The sequence below is a fragment of the Saccopteryx leptura genome, chromosome 1, assembly GCF_036850995.1.
Source record: "Saccopteryx leptura isolate mSacLep1 chromosome 1, mSacLep1_pri_phased_curated, whole genome shotgun sequence".
NCBI lineage: Eukaryota > Metazoa > Chordata > Mammalia > Chiroptera > Emballonuridae > Saccopteryx > Saccopteryx leptura.
Genome location: NC_089503.1, coordinates 182911369 through 182929338, shown reverse-complemented (window position 1 = coordinate 182929338; position 17970 = coordinate 182911369). Strand labels below are relative to the sequence as shown.

At 43.6% G+C, this 17970-nt stretch overlaps 1 protein-coding gene across 5 annotated transcripts in view; it reads left to right on the top strand.

Moving 5' to 3' along the window:
- Positions 1-17869, top strand: part of TARBP1 (TAR (HIV-1) RNA binding protein 1) — a 75848-nt gene extending 57979 nt beyond the window's left edge. Inside the window, exons 20-27 of one of the 5 annotated variants that reach the window (XM_066382293.1) lie at positions 556-642; positions 5740-5936; positions 10436-10517; positions 12295-12466; positions 15266-15457; positions 15602-15726; positions 16143-16279; positions 16605-17869. In XM_066382293.1, coding sequence (XP_066238390.1) covers positions 556-642; positions 5740-5936; positions 10436-10517; positions 12295-12466; positions 15266-15457; positions 15602-15726; positions 16143-16279; positions 16605-16755 — 1143 coding nt within the window. In that variant the 3' untranslated portion in view covers positions 16756-17869. The remainder of the gene's footprint in view (positions 1-555; positions 643-5739; positions 5937-10435; positions 10518-12294; positions 12467-15265; positions 15458-15601; positions 15727-16142; positions 16280-16604) is intronic. The other 4 variants (XM_066382274.1, XM_066382265.1, XM_066382256.1 and 1 more) reach the window with 4 other exon arrangements.
- Positions 17870-17970: the final 101 nt, after the last annotated feature.

Sequence of the window (17970 nt, the reverse complement as noted above, 5' to 3'; positions counted from 1 at the left end):
CTCTCTCTCTCTACTCCTTGTGCTTGCAAACCCTGTCTCCACTGGTTCATTGCCTTGCCAGCCCCTCTGCACACTGTCAGCTTCATCCGGGCACAACTGAACTGATGACAGTCTTTCTCCCTTCCTGTTGACCTTCATCCTCTTGGACTCCAGTGGCAACAGCATCCTCAGTTGTGAGTGACAGAGTGGAGTCTTTATGTTTCACATCCCCAGGTTCTCCTGGTCATCCTTCTCGTCATGTCCACCTAATGCAGAAAATAACCTGTCAGTTATTCTGGAGTTGTTTCTCGGACTTGCTGTGTTTTTATGAGTCTTGTCTGCTCTGCAGCGGGTCAGGCTGGCTCTGTGGACTGTTAGCAATGCTATCCTGACTCTCGCGGCCCCAGTGACCAGCCACTCTCTTGTGTCTGCTTAGCTTGCTCTCTTACTTTTTATGAAGAGCTTTCAGACGTTGGGACGTCTTTTCATATCTGCTCCTGTGGACATCAGTCAGGGTTTTTCATTGGAAGCAAATAAAACAACTTTGACTGTTTTGTTTATCTGATTTTTTTTCAGGGTGAAGAAAACCTTAAAACAAGCATTTGTACATTTTTATCAGTTTTACCACATTTAGACATCATTATTCAAAATGTTCCAGAAAAGGTGAGTTTAAATTGTAAGAAGAGTTTAAAGTTGTCCATCAAAATAGAATTTCATATATTTGTACTACTCTTTGTAAATATAGAGCATTCTTTATGTTTTTGCAATTTTTCCCCTTCCACTACCCCTAAGATGCACACACTTGTTCTACAACTTGCATGTATATGTAGTGAGGTATATACAGCATCACCAGACATATTGATGGGAAATTTTTAATATGACTATTAATTTTATACAAGTATCTATATATGATTATTTAAATAGAGGACTTCCCCTCTTGCATTTAAATGTTCCTTGTCTAATATAGTTATTCAGCAGATGCTCCTGCAAAGAAACTTATAGTCAAAATATTAAAAGCTGTTGGGTAATTGAAGGTTGATATAAATGACTGTCACCATGTGCAGGTTCAGAGTAATTAATTGCTTTAGTGCAGGGGTCCCCAAACTAAGGCCCACAGGCTGCATGTGGCCCCGAGGCCATTTATCCGGCCCCCGCCGCACTTCCGGAAGGGGCACCTCTTTCATTGGTGGTCAATGGTTGACGCCGCAAAGCACGGCATTGCTCGTCGTTCATGTACAGTACTACTTCTGGTGATGCAGGTTGCACGCGTCACGGCTCCGAAGTGCGTCATATCACTTGTTCCGGCTAGCAGTGACAAATATGGAACCGGACATTGACCATCTCATTAGCCAAAAGCAGGCCCATAGTTCCCATTGAAATACTGGTCAGTTTGTTGATTAAAATTTACTTGTTCTTTTTTTTAAATATTGTATTTGTCCCGTTTTGTTTTTATACTTTAAAATAAGATATATGCAGTGTGCATAGGGATTTGTTCATATTTTTTTTTATAGTCTGGCCTTCCAACGGTCTGAGGGACAGTGAACTGGCCCCCTGTGTAAAAAATTTGGGGACCCCTGCTTTAGTGGATTACTAGAGAAGTAGGGACCTTGGCTAATTCTGGTTGATCACTATGGTGTTTGTGAAAAATTCAGGAAATGTGCCAGTAAGATTTAGAGCTAGGTTCTGTATTGTTGAATCTAGTGAAAAGATACTGTTAGGTTGTAAACTTTAGGAGAAACTTAGTATATGAAATAGAAAATATTGTTTAGTGTTGAAAGTAAAATAAAAATATAGAAAAGAAAAGGTTTTCTAGAATTTCTAAGTGTGCTTATCTTTAAACAATGGTAACAGTCAAATTTAGTTGTTAAGCTATTTCATCAATACTAAGACAGAACTTCCTCTCCACCATCTGTTAACTTCTCAAATCATGACAGTTTTAAAAGTGACGGTTTCAAGCCCTGGCCAGATTGCTCAGCTGGCTGGAGCATTGGCCTGGAGCACGGAGGTTGCCAGTTCAGTTCCCCCATAGGGCACATACAAGAGCAGCTCAATGTTCCTGTCTCTCCTTGCCTCTCTCAAATAAATAAATAAATAAATAAATAAATAAATAAATAAATGAAAAAGTGATGGTGTCTGTCAATGTCTGTCAGTCAGGTGGCAGTGTGTCAGTTACAGATACTGGTAAGATCAAGAAAGCTCTGGTACCTGATAACATTCCATGTTATCTTCCTGTTTTAAATGTGTGCACAGAGAAGCTTGCTCCCCGTCTGCTGAGAGAAGGGACAGACGCTGCACGAGTGCTGGGTGGTAGGGGGCTCAGGGACAGTGTAGACAGATCTGAAGACAAACCTGTCTTAGGAGCTGTTCAGTTAGATCTGGGATAAACAATGTGTTATTCTTTCATTAAGCCCTTTTTGTACTTGCTGTATATTAGATATTTTAGGTTTATTTTAATTTTCAAAACATCCAGAAAATGCTGACTAATGGAATAGAATAATCTCAGATTTCAACATCTTCTGGGGAAAAAATCTATTGAGAATTGAGATACCTAAGTAAAGATCAGATGAGTTTACTTTGTTAGTCTCTCCAATTCTGATTTATAAAAACCATCATTACTTGATAAATGTGTGTTTTTTTAAAGACTTCTTAGAAAATAGTCATTAAAGACTTTCCATTTTCTTCACTCCACTGTTTCTTCACTTGTATGTGGGACAGAGGTCAAGTTCTAAGTGCTCTATGGAAATTAAAAGAAGGAACCTAGCTACACTCATAGTCGTGCATGGCCCTGCCTGCTGCTCACTGCAGGAGCCTTGTAGGTGGACACCTGCTGTTGCTCTGAAGCAGGACTCTGATGAGGTCTGGGAGTGGCTGCGTCCCCCTGGCCAGGCAGAGCTGCGCAGGCCACCCCAGCGGGTTGGCTGTAGGACTCAGAGGGGTGTGTTCCCTACTTACGGTTACCCGGGATTCTGTTCATTCACAAGCATTATACAGCCAGCACCCAGATCTCGGTTTCTAACACCATTCTCTAGTAGGAGGAACCAGGGCTCCTTGGAGAAACAGCAGATTCTATAACTAGGGCAGAAAATACACAAGCTAAACCTGGGAGCATCTTGTTGTGGCAGGAAGTCAAGAGATGCTTTATACAAACACACCCAGATACATACAGACACACACGTGGAATGGGTGTGCAAAGGTGCACAGGAGCCAATGGAAAGGGCTCCCAGTGGCTAAGGCTGAAACAACTTGAACAACAAAATCAGTAAAGTAATCTTGGATTACAGCCCAGAGTATAATTGAATAAGTAAATAAATCAGAGGTGACTAACCTCCTGTGCAGAATTACAAATGGTTTATGTAGGCCCTGCGCCCTCAAGGAAGGGGTGCACCCCCCCACCCCCGTGAGGGCTGCACTCAGGACGTCCTTGCAAAGAGCGGCCAGTGTGTGCTGGGTACTGCACAGAGGGGAAATCTGTGACAGTGACAAGTCATGTTGGTGATCTGTCCCTGATAACCTCTGTCTCTCCTTCCCAAAACACCACGGACCCAGTGACATGAGAAGCACACACCCGAACCCAGTCACAGGACAGTCTATAAAACCCCTGACTCCTGTGCCTCAAGCCAGACAAGCCATCAAAGATAAGGAAAGTCTGAGAGACTGTCATAGCCAAGAGGAGGGGACATGGAAACTAAACGTAACAGGTCCCGGATGGGATCCTAGGACAGGAGAGGACACTAGTAAAACAGCAAATCTGAATAAAGCGCAGACTGAGGATTAAGGCTGTAAAGAGTGGTGAGAAATTCAAGGGCAGGGGATGTACCCAGCGCTCCAGTGGTATTGCTTCCATCTCCTGTCATATGAAGTGGACAGACACTGCTTACTGTAACTACACAGGAACCTTGTGTTCTCAGTGACAGGCACCCTCTTCTCCCAGTCACCTATGGGCCTGACTTTTTATAGTGTATTGGTTTCCAGTGCACAGTGTAGTGGTTGGACACTTCCATACCACACAGTGTGTGTACCACACCAAGGCCAGCAGTCACCTATCACCGTGCGGCCATCACACTGTTATTGACTAGACTCCTCTTCGCCTTTCCACGTGGCCCCATCCCCTCCTCCATCAGCCGTTGGTGAGATCTCTGCTTTTGAGCCTGTTTTTGTTTAGTTCATTAGATTCCACATGTAATTGAAGTTGTGGGTATTTGTCTTTCTTGATTTACTTTACTTAGCATGATACTCTCGAGGTATAGCCATGCCATCACAAATGCTAAGATTTCCATCTTTTTTTATGGCTGAGTCATATTCCGTGGTATATATGTACCTCATTTTCTTTATCCACTGATCTGTCTGTGGATACCTAGGTTGTTTCCGAATGTCTGCTGTTGTAAATAACACTGCAGTGAACAGAGTGGACACATATCTTTTTAAATTAGTGTTTTGATTTTCTTTGGATGAATACTCGGAAGTAGAATTGCTTTGTACAATGGCAGCCCTATTTTTAGTTTTCTGAGGACCCTCTACACTTGTCCACAGTGGCTACACCATGTTTGGCCCTTCTTTATACCTGTCAGAGTTTGGGATCAAAATATTTTAGTGCTTCCTGTTACTAAGCATGCTACCAGGCTGTGCAGATACAGCGGTCAGTAGGCCAGCTATATCTGAGAGGCATGCAGACCAGAGCGTGGAGCACACCATGGGGTGGGGGCTCCCAGCAGAGGCCAGCGAGCCACTAGTACAACACAAAGACCTAGAGACAGGAAGAGTCAGCGGGCATGTGAAAGGGGGTGAGGCAAGGTCGGGTGGGGAAGACACTGCTGGTTTGGAGGTAGAGAGCCCACTGTGAGGCTGCAGAGTGAGCAGGTCCAGCTTTGAGAACTTGTCGCGGAGGTCACAGTGCTGGAGAGGTTGAGCGGTAGAGCCAAGTTCACCTGGGTCTAAATCTTAGCTTCGCCTCTTGGTGTGCAAACTTGGTCAAGTGAGTTAATCTTTTTAAACTGCCCTTTCCTCAGCTCCTGGTGTGTGACATACAGTAAGTGTTCAGTAGGTGAGGACGTCACACTTTGTCTAAAGGGCACAAGAGGTGCTGCATTTTTGCAGAAGTATGACATCAGATCCGTGTGGCGTGTGCAGGTGCAGGACTAGGCGTATGGTAGCACTAGGGCAGCAGAGTGGCTGCATCTGAATGTGCCTCCTGGGGACCTTCCCTGGTGCGGCGCCAGGCTGGCACTTCCCTCAAAAATTGGTTGGGCTGTGTCATTTTGAAAATCAGGGACTAGGAGTGCCTGACCTCTCCAGGCTCTGAGTTCACAGGAAAGGACTAAAGTGGGCTTAAACTTTTCATTGTTTTCTCCCCATTTCTTAATTTTTCTGCCACCACTCAGTGCTCTGGGTGCAAGGTCACCATTAGGGAAGGAGGAAAAGCACACCTCATGAGACACTTGGCTGGGGAAGCACTTCCAACTTTGCCGGAAGTGGGGTTCTTAGAGTACTTCTGACTTCTCAGCCCAAAGCAGGGTAGTCCAGGCTGGGGGCTGTGTGCTTAAATGTTGTAGTTGTGTAGTGGTTATGTGAAGGAACTTTATCCATCTGCCCAGGTGCTGAGTGTGGGGGAAGCAGGGCAGCACTGGAGTGAGCACAAAGCATTGGGGACCTGATGCCAGCACATTCATCTGAGGAGGAGAACACAGTGACATCAGTGTTTATTTTGTCTTTGTCATCCAGTCAAGGGTCTAATGGTCCATCTGTGGAATTTTTTTTTTCCAGAAGCACATTCTGAAGCAAGCCCTGGTCACCGTGCTGCAGTGGGGTTTCAGCCACAACTTTAGTGTCCGGCTCTACGCGCTGGTTGCTCTTAAGAAAATCTGGGGCATGTGTAAGACGCTGCAGGTGGAAGAATTGGATGCTCTGACATCCGTGATTGAATTCAGCCTCAATCAAGTGGAAAACGTGCATGGAGCAGGGTAAGGAGCCCGTGACTGCCGTGCTTTCAGTGACACCGAGGGCAGCTGTAGAAGGGTTCATCTCGCCTCTACACGGGAGCCAGATGTCACGCGGGAGCCAGAGTGGGATGAGGCAGAACAGACATGGGCCTCTGTGTGACGTGCAGTTTAATTACCGTTTGGATGGTTGGGGGCTCCGTCGTGACCTGAAGCACTGCTAGTGGCGCAGGGAGGGGCGCATGACCCAGGGTCTTACAAAGGCCCCTCTGGGGGAGTCCCTGCACACTGAGGGGCCTGCTGTCTCCTGCTGTCTGGACTTGCTTCCTTGTCTCTACGTGCTGTTTTACTTTATTATTGTTACTGATTATCACTCTCCAGGAATGCCAGGAGGTTACAGATTTCAGACACCCAGGCAATATAAATCTATCAAGGTTTTTCTTTCCATGCTTGGAAGCACCCACTAACTTATATAAACCAGTGGGTAGAGGTTGGAAGCAGCGTATCAGGCATACAAAAGTGCTCTTAAAATCAGTAACATCATCGGGTCCTTAACCCAACCATCACATTAGCGCGCATGGTCCAAATAAAATGCTTTGTGAGTCATGACAGCCCCTGTGGTGCCATGGCCTGGGTGCTCTGTGGCTCGGACTGGAACCCTCTACCCACCATAACTGCTACATTTGTTGAAATGAGACATGTAAATGAGGAGTGGGCAAGGGAGGTTTGGGGGCTCAAAAGAAAGATACTCAGTTCACAAATGTAGATCCTAAACTATGGTTCCATGTGATAGAAGAGCGGAAGGGAAGAGTTAGGTGGGAGGCAGGACAGGCTAGAGATGAGGGTCAGGGAGGGATGAGGAGCACAGGGCTGAGTGCCCCCAGGATGTTGTGCAGTGTTCTGTGCGCTGGGAGCGGCCTCGGCTGGATGCCCTTGCACTGCCTGGAATGCTGAATTTTCCCGCTGTATTCTGGCATCTAGCATTCTTGATCATTTTCAGACACCCTCAGATATCTCCTCCTTTCTTGGCATGTGGATGTGTCCACATTTATTTTTTCTTATATTTGGTGGCTACTTGGCTGAATCTGTTTACAGGAGTAGATTTGGACATTAATATTTTTTAGGGCAGCATTTGTATTATGGTGTAAGCCAGATTCAAACTGCAAAAGTTGTCCCTGATCATACTAATTGTACAATTCAGAGAAACTATATCAGTATTATAATAGAACATACTCCTCCCTCTGACTGGTATGTGGTATGGGTCTAAGTTAGAGACCAAGGATGGGACATAGGCTACAGTAACCAAGGACTCTGAGCCTGTCCTGAGTGGAAGAAGTCCAGGGGACGAATGGAGCTATACCATGCAGATAGGACCTGTGTATCAGTGTGCAGTTTTCTGTTGGGTTCGTTGTGACTTGCTGTTTGGTGTTGAGGTGTTCAGTTGGTTGTTGATCCTGAAATTCTTAGTGGCTGTGTTTTGATTTGTAAAAACAGTTGGCTCAGCTACTATTTTTTATGAAGCTATGAAACGCCCTTTTGGGAAATAACTTGTTCTTTTGAAAATCCTAGAAGTAGGGAGGAGATATAACCAGTAAGAGTCGGTAACCCTGGTGGGAATCCCTCTCAGCTCCTTGAACCACCTGCGCCCTCGGCATTGGCTCTGTGACAGCCCCAGGCAAGGTGTGGGGGTCAGCAGCAGGCAGATAGCAAAATTTCTGTGCAAGTGGAGTTCAGTCAGGTAGAGGTAGACATCAAATAATCACACCAAGATGAAAAAGATTTACATCATGGTGAGCCCTCTGGAGAAGTCCAGGTTGTGGTGAGAACATACATGTTTACTCAGTTTCAGTTTAAGTTACAGTCTATAGCAGGGGTAGTCAACTTTTTTATACCTACCACCCACTTTTGTATCTCTGTTAGTAGTAAAATTTTCTAACCGCCCACCGGTTCCACAGTAATGGTGATTTATAAAGTAGGAAAGTCACTTTACTTTATAAAATTTATAAAGCAGAGTTACAGCAAGTTAAAGCATATAATAATTACTTACCAAGTACTCTATGTTGGATTTTCGCTAAGTTTGGCAGAATAAATCTTTATAAAACAACTTACTATAATTAAATCTATCTTTTTATTTATACTTTGGTTGCTCTGCTACCATCCACCATGAAAGCTAGAACGCCCACTAGTGGGCGGTAGGGACCAGGTTGACTACCACTGGTCTACAGGGTGAGCAGGAAGTAGGCAGATGCAGAATGGAGATGATTTCTGGGCAGAAGAAACAGTGTGCGGGACCGATGGAGGTTGGAGAGAGTGGCTGTGCTCCAGGGTGACAGGAGTAGAGGAGAGAGCAGGGCAGCAGGAACCTGGAGGTGGTGGTACAGGGACAGGCTGGGTGGGGCTTCCATTAAGGGAATCGTGACCCACCCCAACCCTGAATTCAAACTTGTGACATCAGTCAGTTTCCTTTTGCATTTTTAAACTATGAGGAGCAGGCCCTGGCTTAGTAGCTCCATTGGTTAGAGCCCTTGTCAGCAAACTGTAGCTCGTGAGCCACATGCGGCTCTTTGGCCCCTTGAGTGTGGCTCTTCCACAAAATACCACATGCAGGTGCTACCTCGATAAGGAATGTACCCACCTATATAGTTGAAGTTTAAAAAATTTGGCTCTCAAAAGAAATTTCAATTGTTGTACTGTTGATATTTGGCTCTGTTGACTAATGAGTTTGCCAACCACTGGTTAGAGCATTATCTCAATATGCCAAGGTTGTGGGTTTGATGTGCTGGCCAGGGCACAGACAGGAATCAATCAATGACAACATCGAATAAGTGGAACAACAAATCAATGTTTTGCTCTTTCCCCCCACTCCCGCTCTTCCTCCCCTTCTCCCTCTCTTTTTCCCTCCCCTTCTCCTTCTCTCCCCTCCCTCCCTCCTCCCTTCCTCTCTCTAAAGTCAATTTAAAAAAATTTAAAGTGTAAGGAGCAGATCAGTGGTGGGCAAAGTTGTGAGTTAGATTAGTATGAGGTTAGTGGGGGCTAGAGGGGTGCACAGGCCTGAGGGACAGTGAAGAGCCCAGTCACCCACAGGACTCAGACCGGTTTCTTTGGTGAGCAGAACCAAATTAAAAAGGGTCAAAGAGTGGGTGGGACAGTATGTTCACATTTGTTAAATCCAGTGATAGGTTCTTGGTGTCTGTTATTTAATTGGAATATTTAAAATACTACGTCTTTAATTTTTAAAAAATGGATGACAAGTAAAACAGTCAAGTTGTACAGATAATTCTGCAATAACTTTACTGTAAAGTGTAGGAGGACCAGTAGATGGTGATGGGCGGGCTGTCAGAGGAGGGTTTTTTAAAATTTTTGTAACCTTAGTGTTTAAATAGGTATCAGTGCCGACAGGTGCCATGGAAACAGGATGGGCTAGTATCCCTCCCTCCTCTCTTCCCCACCAAAGCTGTTCCTCCCGAAAATGGGGGTTTCTTCTAACAGTGTGGCCGTGCCTTGGTTACTCCCAGCTCCATACTAATGGACACTTCGATAAGACTTCTGTTTTGCTCTTCAAGATTAGACAGAAGGCCATTTGGAGCAGGCTGGAGAAAAGCTAGAGGAGGGATGTGGGGCAGAGTCCAGGGGGATCTAGAGCACACCTTGGGAGACTGTCCTTTGAAGAGAGCAAAGGGAAAAGAGGGCAGGTGCAGAGAGAAGGGCAGGTCTGTCCCTGCCCTGTGAGGTGGGAGGGTGGCCATGTCCTGCTGATGGGGAGCCCGCTGACTGCTGGCAGTGAGCAGTGGTCTGGGAACTTGAGGGAGTGAAGATGCACAGGCCATAGGAGAATGACCTGGCCAAAAGAGGTCTAAAATTGCTTGCTTAGCTTTTGGATTTAAACTGCAACCTGCCAAGGATGTTGTAATTTTATCCTTAACTCTTTTGCCTTTTAAAACTTGACATATGTTAAGAACTCAAGACCTTGTCATACTAAATTTGTTTGATTTATGCAAGTTGTAACAGTTGGGCTATGTGTTGTGAATCTTCAGAGTAGAAAAGGGGACTCACATACTGGTTTCTCTAGCCTAAGGATTCCAACCTAGACTTTTTACATAATTGCCTTTAGAATTCCTTTTTCCAAAAGCATTTAGGTTGTCTGTCTGGCAGCTCTTCCTGTGGTGTTTTCTCATCGCTGTCAGTTGGCCATCACGTCAGATGGAGTACCAGCTTCTGCACGCCCTACTGGATTGATCCCCATACTTTAAGTGCAGAGCTGGGCTTCATTCATGTTGACTCATTATTTGTTGTATGACTTTGAGAGAGTTGTCTGTTTTTATGTTTCATTTCTAATGGTCAAATAGAGTGTCAGTTTTTAAAGGATGTTGATCTTAGAAATATGGGTGTATAAATCTTAGGATAAAGTTCACAAAATTTTCCATTCATTGTAAATTCTGCTGTACCTCTGTAAGATATCTGATTTTCCCCCTTCCAGAATTATTTTTCTTATCTTTACCTCATACTGTATTTTTAATCCTTAGGAATGCCAAGAAGAATTGGCAACGCATCCAAGACCATTTCTTTTTTGCATCATTTCACCCACTTAAGGATTATTGTCTGGAGGTGAGCAGAGACGGTCATGTGAACTCTCCTCTACTGTGAACCCTGATGCCTCCTTTTTTCCATAGTCATGGAAGGTTTGAAATTGAAAGTAATACAATTTCTACAAATCTCAATAATTTAGATATGACTGTAAATTAACTGACATGCTAGTTATATAAACATGTTTATGGTTCTTAAAATCACACCAGTATATTTGGTGGGTGGTGTGACATTTGCTGTACTATTTCTGTTGCCCAGAACCCAGAAAAGGCAGTCAACAAGAGTTAATCTTTCTGTTCTTTTGTTTACAATGGGTTTCATTACAACATCTCACCTGCACACATGGTCTCACTCATTTCCTTTAATGTCAGAACAGACTGCTGTTTAGAGTTCAATATTCCCCCTCCCAGTGTTTACAAGCCTTAACTGCCCGAGAAACAGTGAGTGAGAATGACTAGCCAGTTTTCTCTGCTTGAGTGTGAAATGCAAGCAAGGAATCTGCATAAAGTGACAAAATTAAACTTAGAACTCGACAGGGTTAAGGTGAAGTTTGCAAGCAAGGGGAAAGTTAAGCTAACCATAACTTTGAGTTGAAACATTGACCTTGTTCTTTTCCTCTGAAGAACTTGGAAGGATCAGTGACTTTAGCTGCTGTGCACAGGTGAATTACTTTAGTGGATTGCTACTCATCTGGCCTTTGAAAAACACGTTGTGAGATCTTCATCACAGAATGTTCATACTTCCTGTTGCTTCATTGCAGAACGTGCAATGGATTTTTCAAATATTTTAACAGGCTCTGTTCTGTGTCCTTTAGTGCTCAGAGTGCTTGTCTGGCATCTCTGAGGAACCTTTAATAACTCTCTAGTTTTAGTTCAACCTCTTTGTTCAGTCTCCCAGCAGGAGTGAGTCCCCTAGGTCCTCTCTTCCTGCCTTTGACTGCCTCACTCTCATGTGGTATATATTCGTGATATGAGTCATAACTCTATATGTTCAATAAAATAATGGTGCACAAACAAGAACGGTCTCTTTAAACATGTGTAGCTATGTTAGTACCTACTCACATATCTTGTTACTGTTATACTAGTTTAAATGTACACAGATACTGCATGAAGAAAACCATATTCATTCTAGAGTCTTTTATGAAGACTTGCATCCTGTTCTAAATTTATTGTTTTATTCTAAATTGCCTGTTACTTCTGCTTCTTTTATGCCATTTCACTTTTGGTGGCTTTCTGGTTCTCAGTTTTCAAAGGTAAGCAAAAGGGTTTTTCTATGTCATGACTCAGTTGTTATTGTTTGTAGTTGTGTCACACTGTGCACTATACAGAACTCTTTTTTTCATGTGCTGTTTTAACTTGATATTATTCACACTTTACAAATGAGGAAGTTAAAGCCAAGAAAGGCTAAATGGCTTGTCTAATGGTAGAGAAAGTGAGGATTTGGCATCTAAAGAGCTTGAACTTGATAGCTTAATTGAGAAGGTGGTGATCAATAGCATTTTCCAAACACTTCCTGCTTTGTTAGAGCACGTGGTTTACGGTGGTTTATGACATGTGCTGAGGCAGCAGAGTGGAGGAGCTGCCTGCTCTTGAAGACTTCCCAAATTAAGCCCCGAATTTCTTTGAAAAGATGATACATATATATATAGACAGTTGCTGCAAGATATAAAGTATGTACTGTGATCAGATATGATAGTTTGGGAAAATACATTAGTGATAATAGTTGCACTTTAAACATGTTATGTATTTCTTTGTTATTTTTAAGGGAAAAAGTTTAGATTTTACGGTTTTCTTTGCAGACCATATTTTACATCCTCCCACGCCTTTCAGGCCTTGTTGAAGATGAATGGATCTCCACAGATAAATTCGCCAGGTTTACTGACATTCCTTCCCACACGGGTTGTCTGTGCTCCAGCTCCCCAACTCGGCTTCACCAGCTGAAGCCAGGAGACTGGGCACAGCAAGATGCAGGTAGGGATTTTTGTTTTTTCTCCAACTCTTGACTTGCTTAGGCTTATTAAGTTACTTAAGACAGATGGTTGATAAAAGCATTTTTCATTGACGTGGTGAACTCACCCAATTTTAAAAATCACAACTAATCTTAATAGGTGTGTTGTTGTGGTCCACACTCTCATAACTCTGTCACAATTTGTTCTGACTCCCTAATGCATAACCATCACTGAAACTTGTCAGGAAATAAGAAAAAAAATTTTTTTTGACAGAGACAGTGAAAGAGTCAAAGAGGGACAGACAGACAGGAGGGGAGAGAGATAAGCATCAATTTTTTTTTTGCGGCAACTTAGTTGTTCATTGATTACTTTCTCATATGTGCCTTGATTGGGGGGGGGGGTTACAGCAGAGTGACTGACCCCTTGCTCAAGCCAGCAACCTTTGGGCTCAAAGCAGCGACCGTGGGATTATGTCTGTGATCCCACGCTCAAGCCGGCAACCTCAGGGTTTCATACCCTCTGCGTCCCAGTCTGAAACTATCCACTGCACCACTGCCTGGTCAGGCACAAATTTTGTCTCCTTCTTTAAAAAATCTAAGCAGACTTTTCTCTTAGCTTGTGTGGCCTTTGTGTAACTTGCTGGTTTCCCGCACTCCTGATTGTCCTCCTCCATCTAACCTCTTCTTCCCTGAAGTGCCTCTTACAACTGTAGTTCTCTAGAATGTTAACGTTTTCAAGAGTCCCCTAGACAACTTGTTCAAAGGGCAGATTCTTGATTCCACCCTTAGATTTCAGTGTAGTCTGTTCTGGGAAAACTCATTTTTTATCAAACACTGTAGACAGTTCACTAATGCATTTTAAGATATATACCTTAAATTTATTCATTCAGCAAGGATTTAGTGATTGCCTCCTGTGTGCTAGACATAGATTAAGCTTGACCACATGGAGCTGATAACCCACAGGAGAGACGACCTCAACAAATACTAAGAGAAAATCAGGTGGTAAAAAGTGCTAAGGAAGAAGTAAAAGCAGGACAAGAGCTAGTGACAGGATGAAAAAGACCTGTGTAACAGGCTGACATCGTGTGGGGACCTAAGTGACATAGTGCAGAGGCCTGGAGGAGGAGCGTCCCCCAGACTGAGAACAGTAGCTGTGAAGGTTTCATCAATGTGATGAGGACAGCCTGCCAGGTTGGCTGACAAAGCCTGGGAGGGAAGGGGGACCAACAGCTGTGTGGACAGCTGGTCTGCATTCTGCCAGGACGAGGAAGAGGTTGAAGGGGCCCTTCTGTTCATTTGTTTTTGGTAAAGAGAAGGATACTGCAGTTTGGTGTTTATGCTCAGATTTAATGTTAGTGTCTCCTGAAAGGTTTTTTTTTTTTTTTTTGGCCTAGTTTCCTTATTTAATCTCCACAGCTGGAAACCACCATCTGTATCACGGTGACTTTCAGAGCTTTCTCTGCCCAGCCTCTTTCCTGGGCCACTAGACACTCCATGAGCTTTTTACATTCAACATGTCTAAACTGGATGTATCTTTCTGCCACACTTGCATCCTCTAAACCAGTGGTCCCCAACCTTTTTTGGGCCACAGACCGGTTTAATGTCAGAAAATATTTTCATGGACCGCCCTTTAGGGTGGGTTGGATAAATGTATCATGAGACCGAGTCAAGTGTCAAGAGTGAGTCTTAGACAGATGTAACAGAAGGAATCTGGTCATTTTAAAAAATAAAACATTGTTCAGACTTAAATATAAATGAAACGGAAATAATGTAAGTTATTTATTCTTTCTCTGCAGACCGGTACCAAATGGCCCACGGACCAGTACCGGTCCGCGGCCCGGAGGTTGGAGATCACTGCTCTATACCCTTTCTCTTAGTGGTGTCACTGTCACACAGAAGTCATCTCTGCCTGTGTTCTCTTTTGCCACATCTGTCCATTACTTGGTGACTGCTTCCCAAGCCTGGCTTCTTCTCCTGCAGTGACTTAAGTATACTTGTCTCTGTCTCTGCCTGGACTAGTGCAAAAACCTATTCATGGTTTACTAGCCTTAATCTGTCCTCCATATTGCCTTCAAGAGGGGCTTTCCTAAAACAGAACCTCTTATCCCCATCCCTAAAACCCTTTAATGGCTCCCATCTGTAAATTCTTTATCATTATGTACAAAGCCCTTGTGGCCTGGCTGGAGCCTCTCCCTCCTTCCATTGTGTGCTGTGACACCAGCGTGCTGCTGCTGTGCAGGCGTTCTGTTCACGTCTACGCACACATGGCATCTGCTCTGCACTGCTGCCTGCTGTGCACTCCGTGTCCCTTTCCTTCAGCCTTCCTGAGTCTTCCTCTTTGCCCTTCTTCCCCAGACATGAGTGGTCCCTCTTTGGGTGAGCATACCCTTCTGCAGTACTGTGTGTGGTTATCAGTGTGTCTTTCCCACCCCAGTAGGCCAAGTGCTTCTTGGTTGCTCGGTCAACAGTCTGGGGTGGGACAGAGCTGAGGAAGAGCCTGAAGGGTCATCTCAGGCCTGCACTAGAGGTCAAAGCACTGACACCTTATGGTTCTGAGATGCTTCCCAACTTTGGTATGCTACAATGTGGGGAAAAAGAATCTAGGGGTGTCTGATATTTTTATGAAATGTTGTAATATTGGTCAATAGAGTGGAATTTGAAAAAAAAAATCACTATTTAAAATGGCAGTTATGTCTGAATCCATGTAAAGTTTTTTACTAAATATCATCCTAAACTATCATTTTAAACTTTAAAAATACATAAAATATTTGTGTATATGAGAAAGAGACTGTTCCATTATGGAGTTATTTTTTCCCTCTCAGGTTCTAACTTGGGCGAAACAGCTAACCAGTCTGAGTGGGCTGATGTTCAGAAGAAGATAATCCCATGGAAAAATAATGTTCCTGATTTAGACCTGGAGCTAGAATTTCAGGATCGAGCTGCCAAGCTTGGAAAGTCTATTAATAGACTGATTGTAGTAGCCTCACTTATTGATAAACCAACCAATTTAGGAGGTAAAACTGTGGTCTTTTGGGGCTTAATTAAAAACTCTTTTGACTGTTCAGTCAGTGCAGTCATGTTTGGGTACTCCTGGGGGCAGCGTAGGATGTAGGGGCTCAGCTCTGTGCTGGGGACCGTGACCAGCTTGCTCTATGCAGGGCTGTGCCGCACCTGTGAGGTGTTTGGGGCCTCGGTGCTGGTCGTCGGCAACCTCCAGTGTGTTCACAACAAGCAGTTCCAGCACCTCAGCGTCTCCGCAGAACAGTGGCTTCCTCTAGTGGAGGTGGGTGGAAAGTGTTTGTTGCTAAACTTTGTAGTATTCCATCACTTATCAGGTCATTTGCAGTAATGTCAGCCGTGAACAGTATAAAAATAATAGAGATTAAAATACAGCCCAGTTTTCCCCCCCTATTCCTTTATTGTCTTTCACATGGTTGTATTTTTAGAAATCAATAATGTAGAATTCTTTTCAGTTAAATGTGTCCTGCTGCAACTCACTGTTGATACAGGAATAATTTTTTTAAGTTTCTATGATTTTGGGGGAGTTCTTTTTACAGTGCATAATTCTGTCCTTTCCTGGAAAAATAATTTTTTAAACAAGCTTAGTTTAATAAAAGATTTTTCAAAACTCAGCTTTTGCTCCAAGCAGGACTATAACCGAATGAATTAATATTCTGCTGTTTTAAAACTAATATTAAGGTAAAACCACCTGAGCTGATGGACTATCTACAACAGAAGAAAGTGGAAGGCTACACAGTCATTGGCGTGGAACAGACGGCCAGGAGTGCAGCCCTGACCCAGTACTGCTTCCCCGAGAAGTCGCTGCTCTTGTTGGGGTGAGAACATGCACTTGGAGAGGGTGTGCTCTCTAGGTCTCAGTATGAAAAATGGTTCAAAAGTTTCACAGTTTACCTGGACTCCTAATACTACACTTGCATTTGACCTTTGACTGGTAATCTTTATGGAAAGCCCTCTATTTTTCATTTTATTTCACCTGTTTGGGATAGTCAGGTGAACATACAAGTTTTTTTGTTACCCTCTTATTTTCCTGGTAACTTAGACTTACTTCATTTTGTTCATTTCTCTTCTAGTAACATTCAAAATATCTGAGAAAAATATTGCTTATTACAAGAAAAGTAACCTTCTCCCATTTTTCTTCAGAAATGAACGTGAGGGGATCCCAGCAAATCTGATCCAGCAGTTGGATATCTGTGTGGAAATTCCTCAACAGGGTATTATCCGCTCGCTTAATGTTCACGTGAGTGGAGCTCTGCTAATCTGGGAATACACCAGACAGCAGCTCCATGGGTAGGGGGGCACCCCAGCATGAGGGCTGGGCCTTTTCTGAGATGAGTTGAGTTATTGGTGTTACTGAAACTTTTTTTTTACTTCTTTATTCTTTTCTTTTTAAGTTGGAAATGGGGAGGCAGTCAGACAGACTCCTGCATGCGCCTGACTGGGATCCACCCGGCATGCCCACCAGGGGGCGATGCTCTGCCCATCTGGGGCATTGCTCTGTTGCAACCAGAGCCATTCTAGCACCTGAGGCAGAGGCCACAGAGCCATCCTCAGTACCTGGGCCAACTTTGCTCCAGTGGAGCCTCGGCTGCAGGAGAGGAAGAGAGAGACAGAGAGGAAGGAGAGGGGGAGGGGTGGAGAAACAGATGGGCGCTTCTCCTGTGTGCCCTGGCTGGGAATCAAACCCGGGACTCCTGCACACCAGGCCGACGCTCTACCACTGAGCCAACCGGCCAGGGCCGTATTTTTTAAAAACTATTTGGAATAATGAAATAAGTTTTGAATTTACTGGAATAGTTTGTATTTTTTTTCTTACAATTTAATGCCAAACTTTTTTATGTGCCTTAAACATATTACTATATATTGTCCCCTTTAATGAACATTTTTAGCTAAATTGTATTGCATCTTTAATAAAACATTTTAAGCACTTGTGGAAATAAAACAGTGTATTTTTAAAAGGTCACTTCTTTCTGAGAAACTACTGAAGTGCTGTTAGAAAAGTGTACTGTGCAGTAGGTGGGATGTGGCCGCTGGAGTCTGGGACTGTCGCCCCCGTGCAAGGGCTCTGCGTAAAGAGGGGTGAAGAGGATCACTGGCCTCTCTCTGCTGTTTTGTATCTACTTGTTCCTCAAGGGGGAAACATGCTAAGCAAGGTGCTGAGCCAACTTCCCTATAGAGTTCATAATGCTCAGGTAACAGGGGACCCACTATAGTGGTGAGAAAGGACATCCTTACTTGTTACTGATTTTTGGGAAAAACATTCATTGTGTTAAGTATGATATTAGCTAAGTTTTTTTGTAGATGGTCTGTGTTATTTTACCTGTGTATTTTAACTTACCAACACTCGCCTTTCTTTGTGCCTGTATTTAATTGAAACATTAAAAAAAAACTATTTGGGATAATGAAATAAGTTCTGAATTTACTGGAATGGTAACTGCCTGGACACATAATAACAACCTACTTTTTTTCAGTATCTATAATAATATTTGCCTGCTACCATCCTCCACCC